Below are 8174 nucleotides of genomic sequence, written 5' to 3' on the forward strand. Positions count from 1 at the left end.
CCTCAATTGTAGAGGTCCAACTGAACTGCCGGGGAGAAACCGGAAAGATTCCAAATCTTACTCAATGGTGAGTTGAGCTAGTCCTTTCTCAAAAGAGAGCTTAAAAATTAATTTAAATAAAATTCAAGAATTCAATACTTACCTTACCGGTTCATGTCCTTCCTCTAGTACCTCGAGGATATCCTTCACCATTCATAAAACTTACGAGCCATGTAAGAACTCGTCATTCGCGTCTTTCCAACAGATTGGAAGTTTCCTTATTCGAGAATCTGTTAACTCAATTCCACCTTCTCAATCCCGAGAAGAATAATCCTCCTAGAAATCAATCTAGGCATCTGTCCTTGCGCATAATCCTGCGCTGTTAGTCCAGAGGGTATTAAATCTCTTGTGTCCTCCCACACAGGGAATGCCCAAATCATAAGAGTATTAATTTCGATATCTTCCTTCACAAACAAGGTCTTCGATCACCTTAAAGAAGGTTCTTGTTTCGGGCCGTCGCTCAACGTAGGCGAGCGGTTCCAATCCGAAGATTCCTTGTGCACGGCGGCACTTCCTTCCAATCTTTTCCTCCTGTAAGTTATTACCACTAGCAGTGTTCTCGTGACGACTACTAGCGTCTCTTCCTTGCAAAGGCCATCCTTGCAAGCATCTAGGATTCCTCGCAAAATCTTAGGCAGATAAAATTCTAGCCATACCATTCTGTGAACATAAGTTCAAACTTGGCCCACTTAAGGGTGAACCCGCTTTGGATCTCAAGGATGTTCTCCCATATGTGATTAAGGTGATTCTTACCATTTTAAAATGGTTGGCAAATTTTACTCTTACGAACATAATAGTTCGAATTTATTCCAGCAGCGTGTAAATGCTACTTGACCTGCTCATGGAGAAACATATACCGCAACCAAAAGTTGCTACTGTAATAATAAAAGCACATAGCGTACTCAATAATCAACGACCATCAGAGAACCTCCTCTGTAGAGAATCCTTCTACCGAACACATCTCAAATAGAGATTCTCGTGTCGGAATATCCTTGCGCATAAAAAGGCGCTCAAGAGAGTATAACAAACTCTCGTCCAGTTCCTTGGCATAGGTCTGCATCTTCGTGTGTTATCCATGTACCCAAAGGTGTACATAATTATTAAGCTGTGTTAGAGTTTTGGTGAACCTGGGAAATTACCTTCCCTTCGTAAGATCCTTAGAGCGAAGACGCTCAACTTGACGATCCCTTGGCTCGATCTTAGAACAAAACCCGCTCATTAAATAACTAGTATTTCAATCCTTGGATTCCTCGAGCACCGGCCGTAGTCGTCGCTTGTTCCTTCTCTCATAAAGAGAGTGTTCATTCATTTGTGCGAAAAGCACTACCATGTCCTCCCTGACCGGGTAGGGGGTGTGGGCTTAAAGAGTATTCAAGCTTAATGAAAGCTTTGCTTTGCTTGGAATCTCGGAATGGTTCCTTCCTTTCTGCCGTCCTACTCAGGGCATGGCATCCCTGCAACTCTTTTCCGACTCTGTTTCCAGAGTCCTATTCCTGCAGAATAACTCCGCTTTCTTGGACACGAAGTCCTTTCCTTGGGAATTTCAACTTTCGGATCACATCTTGAGAGTCTACCTCTCTTCAATCCGTGGATCTGCTTCCCGAACTTGGGTACGAAACCCTTGGGCTGATCTGGCTCTAGTTCCTCAGAGCGCTTTTATCCTGCAGAGGCTCATGCCTTCCTCTGCTCCTACTCCCTCACGAAGAGGAAGTACACCTGCAATCAAATACTTAGAGATCATAACATAAAAATAGTACCTTCAAAGTCACGACGCTCGTAACGCAACTCGGTTCTCGAAAAAGCAATTCCCTGGAAGAGATCTCTGCATAGAAAATCCTCTCTTCCAATCCTACACACAAAAGAGGTGTGTTCTCCGGTTCCTTCTCGTAAATCAGCCCCGTCTACGACGTTTATGGGCTGAAAACAGAGAAAAACAGCAGCTTGTCACGATGAAAACACGCTCCGTAGGCACTTCTTCGCGAGGGAACTCGCGCACTGGGTCTTGAAGTCATCTGGTACACTTGGGGCAGCCATGGGCATCACCGGCAACGTCTTCTTTACGGCTGAAATCTGCAGCAACATCTCTTCCTTACAAAGATTGGTCTTCCCTTACCGGGTAGGGAGTGTTGGTTTGTAAGGTACTTAAGCTTGATAAAAGTTGTTCTTTGCTTGAAAGCTCAGAATGGTTCCTTCATAATTTCCTACCCGCACTAGCAGGCAATTTGTTGGAGAACTACCGGATACCAGATCAATCATGGGCCTTCCGGATGGTTAAGCAAGGCAGTTCATCGTATAAAACAATGTTCTAACTCAACCCTACTCTCATAAACACTCGAGAGTGATTGTCCTGGTTAGACACGTGCATATGTCGTGCATAAAAGCAATACGCATTTTATGAGTTCCTCAAAGATTTAACTTTGATCAAAGATCTGCCCTCTCACTTAAAGTTTGAGGGTCAAAAATTCAGGAGTTAGATTGAGTTCTGTTACTCCAAACTTTCTCCGGATAGCAATGTATCCTTCGAGGAGAGGTAACAAAAATTCGTTGTTTCTGTGTTCAATGGTTCTCGTCCCACTGCGGGGATTGTATTTTTATGTACATCAAGGTGTACACTCTCAACTTTTATTGCTGACTCCACCATCTGCTGCAAAGTATCTTGCAGATGGGTTTACAAAATTCGGGCAAAAGTCCTTCGTTAAATTTGTTCATCTTTCCTTCCTCAGAGAGGATCAAGAATGGAGCTACCTTGGCAAGAGTGAACCACTACTTGCTTTGACTCGCTCGTGTTCCTATTGGGCAAACCAATCCCAATCTTCTTGAATGCCCTCCTCAAAGCGTAGAGGAAAAAAATTTGTCGGAGAATTCAGCCTTGAATTGTTGTTGTAAGTTCCTTGCAGAGCTTTGGTATACCACCAAGTACTTGCAATCCCCTGGAGGTGTTTGGTCACATGCCTCACCTTCGACACTTCTCAGAAATTGCCGTTTGCAAAGGCAACTTCAAACTTTCGAATAAAAGCAGTAGCTTTCAGGACATCTTCCCTTCTGTCAAAAGCATCAAGCTTGACTGGAGTGTTCCTAGGTCTAGAGACCTTCTTCATATCCTTCCCGAAATGACGGGATTTCTTGGCTATGGTTCTCGATTGATGTTCATGGATATCTTTTGGGTTCTGAAGTATCTTGAGCATTCCGCTTCTCAGATTCTCTAGTTTCTTGAGCATCATGCTCTTGTCGCCTTCTCAAAGAATCCCAAGTCTTGTGTCGCCTTCTTGCAGAGAGAAAAAAAATTTCCAACTCTGCGAGCTTTTCCTGCAGGACTTAGGTTTCCGCCTGCTTACTTCTCTCTTGGCTTGTCATGGCTTCTTCCCGTATCTTCCCAGAGTCGTCCTCCTTTACAGAGAAAGAGAGGAGACCATGCTCTGATACCACTGTCACAAATACGGAAGCGTAGCTGCTCACTCAGATAAATATCATGCGGAATTTAAGAGAGACAGTTCAACATGACGAGTATGGAGAGAGAGAGAGAGAGAGAGAGAGAGAGAATTGACACAGTATTGGGGACCAGAAGATGGGCTCATCCCCCCCCCCCGTCAAGAGTATTCTTTTATTCAGGGAGAATTCGTATACAAGCACGAGAACCCGAGGAAACCCCTCCGTTCTGTAATCTTAGACCCGAAGGTCATGCTTTCCCGTAAAGGGCTTGGGCACAAGGCCGTTCCTTCTCGTAAGGAACTTAGGCGCGAAGCTGTACTTTCCCGTAAGGGACTTAGGCGTGAAGCCGTACTTTCCCGTAAGGGACTTAGGCGTAAAGCCGTACTTCCCGTTAAGGGCCTTCCCGTAAGACGAGAGATTCCTGCAAAACAAACCACACAAACACGCAACAACAATTCGTATGGCGAATCCACAATAGATACCTGTAGCTCTTGCGCGGGAAAAGGCGACTTCCGTGCTTCGTAGTCTCGCGATCTCGTGCGGCAGAGTCTTCTCTTGCTGACGTTGGTACCCCCCTTTGAGTGAGGGCATGTGGTGCTTTTATAGCTCCCTGACCACGGCACGAATAGCTGCTCGCGTAGAGATCGCGGCCGGGTTTTTTTTTTTTTTTTTCGTTGTTCTACCCGAAATAGGGAGGGAGAATTCGCTGGCTGGTTTTGTTGCTTTATCTTCTAAGTGGCTGCCCACTTATTAAGTGGGTGGCCGACATATTTTAAAATTGGTCTGAACCTGCCCCAAAACTCAATAAAACCTTATAAGTTAAAACCAATGCATTTCACAACACTTCCCAGGCGTCCCTGTATGCAACCACATGCACGAATGCAATGCAAACATAGATTCCTCGTCGGAAAGCATCTGCCTTCCCGCGATTGTTCCTGCTTTTCGTAAAAAGCTTCATTGAACCCATCGTTATTCTTGTGCTTGCGTTCTTACGCGTATTTTCTTAGTCAGTTCGGATTTCCTCCTTAGACCCTTAGTGTGTCCCCTTTCCGATGAACCTGTCACCCATCTTGTGACTCATCAGGGACCACCATTACCTGGTCTTCTCCCACCGAACTAAAAGGCCAACTCCCTCACGGTGCTTCTTGTCACCCATCATATGACACACCAGAGTTGTCTGTTTCCCGATAACTTTTCTTACAGATCTGTGATTCCTTAACTTATTAGTTAACTTGTGCACATTTCTTATTAAGGTCCTAATTCTAGAAAATAAAAATTAGAAACAAAATAGTCAAATTAGTTTCACTTTTTTTCTCTTCTCCTCTCTCTCACTCCCCTGTGCCTGTGCCTGTTGTGCCTGGAGTCCCGCGTCACCACACCTTCTGCACTTTCATACACAACATGCAAGAACACAAGTATTTACTGACTTCAGAGTGGATATGACTTTGTCAGTATGAAGTCTTCGTGGATCCGATAAAGATTTTTCTACTCCAGCTACTGACCGGGACCCTCTACATGCTCTTTAGAGAGAGACATAATCAGTTATAGAAAGAAAAAGAGTTGCATAGCCAAGTCTCAGGGGCTAAATTTTTCATAAGGAAATTAGGAATGATGCTACTTCATGGATTCAGATGCGATGCCCCCCACCACCCAAGCTTCGGAAGTCCAAGTAAGGAAGAGAGAAACTTCGGGAGATCCAAAAGTAGACATAATGCAGAGACGTCTTGATTTCCAAGGCATTATTCCCTCGTGTAGAGACATTCCTGAAAGAACTCAAGGCTATGCATTTGCTGGAAGTGTCACAAGACATCCTTGCCTATATCTTCCAAGACTTTGTGCTTTGCCATGCACAAGCAAAGAATGTTAACCCTCCAACCAGTGGATACGGCCATGGCCCGTATCGCTGCACCTCCACCTGGGAGGCACTCTATAAGCCCTAATACTTCTCACCTATAATGGTAATGGTATCTCTCTTCCTCTGATTGATTTGTAAATGTTCCAATTCGTTTTCCATACTTCAAAAAAACACATAGACCCACTTCTGCCTTTTCTCCTCCGTGCATCAGGTAATTGCAGACAAACATCTCCTCTCCCTTGGATCACGCACAAAAATTTGGTGCTGACAAGCGGCAAATACTAAGTGAGTGGTCCCCAAAAGCAACACACAAAAAGTATATCAAGTGTATATAAGGAGAAAGCATGCTTAAAAATGTTTTAGGCTTCCTTTACATTATCCCCATAACGTCTACCGCCCTTGTGCATGTGCCAAACCCATCTCTTTTGCATCACCAACAAAAGATCTCCTGGTCCTTCCCGTATGCTTAGCAATGTAAACGGTCCAAAACTGGACTTAAACAAGATCCTAACTTTCTTTTACGAAAGAGAAGGTAAAATGGGCTTGTCCCAATCTCTCCAAGAACTTTCATTGTGGGTACTATGAATCTGCCAAAAGTTCCCATCTTAAAAAGGACAGAGAAAATATGTTCCTAGCCTATGGCATTTCTGCACAGTTCAGAGGTATGAAGTTTCTTCTCCCTATGTAGCTTCAAAGCAAAAGGCACGTGATAATTGGGATTACTCTTACACCAGTGTGCTAGGAGGAGTGCCACTCTAAATCACAATCCATAAGGTAAAACTTGGGAGACCATCCACCATCTCTAGCATCCGCGAAAGCTGTTTCTTTAAAAATATGCAGTCTTGCACCTCTAGCTCCACTACTCTGATGGTATGCAAGATTTTACTTGTGCAGAAACTGCACAAACATGATAAAGAGAAGCCAAAAATCACTTTAATCCACAGATAAGCTTCTCTTGCGTATTACTCACATAGAAAAAAAGCAAACCATTTTACATTGTCCTACTGCACTGTAGAGATGGTAGAACGCTCCAATTTAAGCTACTGGGAAGCTTCTTAAGGGGAAACCAAACCTGCCTTTCAGCAGAAATAAATACTGACTCATCAATAGAGACATAAACAGAGAGAAGATTACATACAATCTGGGCTTTTCTGGAGGGTTCTGCAGCAAGGATTCGAGCCGATCCAGGCAGGTGCCCAAATCAGTAATTTTTCGCCGAGTGGAGGAGATAAGATGTGATGGATCACCACCGGATGACACTATATTTTCACGCTCTCTGAGCCTCCCGCTAATGTCATCTGCAAGCTTCATAGCCTCTTCAAACTCTTTCAACCAGGTGTCTGAGAGAGCCATGGAAACTTTTTTCCTCTTCTGGTGCCTTGTAGGTTTCTGCAATTTTTTGGCTCATGAACGCGAGTGGAGAGAGCTAGATCCGGCTCACAAGAACGATTTCAATCCAACACTGGGCAGGGTTAGCGATGCACAGCAAGTGAAGTAGCAACGGCAGCAGAGCAGAAAAGAAGCAAAAAGGAGAAGACGACGCCGCCATAGCCAGAATCTGTTGTTTAGCGCATCGAATTTTTTTTCATGGGGCTGGGGCCCCTTGGGGGTGGTAATTAATGAAGGAAAAAAGGCGTCCAAGGTTCGTGGAGAAGTCGTCTTGTCTTATGCACTTGAACTCTCAAAGCGGTCCACCGCATCACTCTCCTCACGGCCCCTCGTGTCTCTTTCTGTCCAATTACAGCTAATCCTAGCCTCAATTAACTGGTTGTAGTCCAGTTCACACCAATTCGTTTAATGACATCATATGAGAGCAATAGTGGCCAACCATGTGCTTGCCAAATGGCCTCTTCTGCTTAAGACACCTAGCAACTCAATCCCACGATCATTTCCCACTCCGCAAAGAATAGAACAATATTTTAATAAAAGCAATTTTTTTAAAAAAAAAGTAGAAACAGAATGTATTGAAAAGAAGTCCCCTGGGAAAGGAAAGGGGTATCCATGAAAGGAAAGCTACAACGGCTCCATCAACAGGAAGTTAGAAAGTTGTGAATGAGTAGCATTCTAGAGGGCTCATAGATGGATAGAATACACACTCTCCATTTTTGCCATTTGATAACTTTTTGCAGGCTTTTTACATCAAAATCTGAGACAGCTGATACATGACTTGGGCTCTCCTTCATAGCACCCTTAGAACTAATAGTTAAGGGTAAGCTGGAGGATGAGAAGGATTTCCCAAAAAGAGCATTATTTCTTTCTATCCATATGTGAGAGAAAGACACCTTTGATGCCAGTCCACAGAGGCGCATCACTGAAGCTACATTCACCAATCAAGATTGATCTCCAGTTAAGCTTGTCCATATTCACACAAAAGACCCTTTGAAGTTGGAATGTGAATTGTTTATCAAAATGATAGAGTACAAAGAGGTGAGCCAAAATCTCTTCAGAGTCCTTGCATCTGGGACACACTCCATCTCAGGTGGGCTCTTCCATGGTCTCCACAGCATTGGAGCTAAAATATAAAAGAAAATTTTTATGAGCAGGAGAGAGAATGATTCTTGCAAGAAACCTTAGCAATGACGAACAGAGGTGTATGCTATCAGTTCTGATGCTATTGGTTGGCTTGTCAAAGACTGCATCAATAGAGGTCTAATCAAAGGAATTCATATTCCTAACTCTCCTTCTCAGCTATGTTTGTAGCAATTTGCAGATGATACTAACTCACTCATGTCAAATGATCTTATGTCTATTCAAAGTTTCTAGGAATGCCTCAAACATCTTCTGTCTAGCCAGTGGTTCAATAATTAAGCATCAGAAGACATGTTTTTTAATGTTCAGATGGGTCCTCACC

The 8174-nt window shown here is 43.7% G+C and overlaps 1 protein-coding gene across 3 annotated transcripts in view; it reads right to left on the reverse strand.

The window, feature by feature from the left end:
- LOC147422830 (syntaxin-52-like) overlaps positions 1–7015 on the reverse strand; it is a 72634-nt gene extending 65619 nt beyond the window's left edge. For 2 of the 3 annotated variants that reach the window (XM_086503605.1, XM_086503604.1), the window contains exon 1: positions 6462–7015. In XM_086503605.1, the coding sequence (XP_086359731.1) occupies positions 6462–6676 (215 nt within the window). In that variant the 5' untranslated portion in view covers positions 6677–7015. The remainder of the gene's footprint in view (positions 1–6461) is intronic. The other variant, XM_086503603.1, reaches the window with a different exon arrangement.
- Positions 7016–8174: the final 1159 nt, after the last annotated feature.

This window comes from Adiantum capillus-veneris, chromosome 27 (assembly GCF_014529385.1).
Source record: "Adiantum capillus-veneris isolate H3 chromosome 27, ASM1452938v2, whole genome shotgun sequence".
Classification (NCBI taxonomy): Eukaryota; Viridiplantae; Streptophyta; class Polypodiopsida; order Polypodiales; family Pteridaceae; genus Adiantum; species Adiantum capillus-veneris.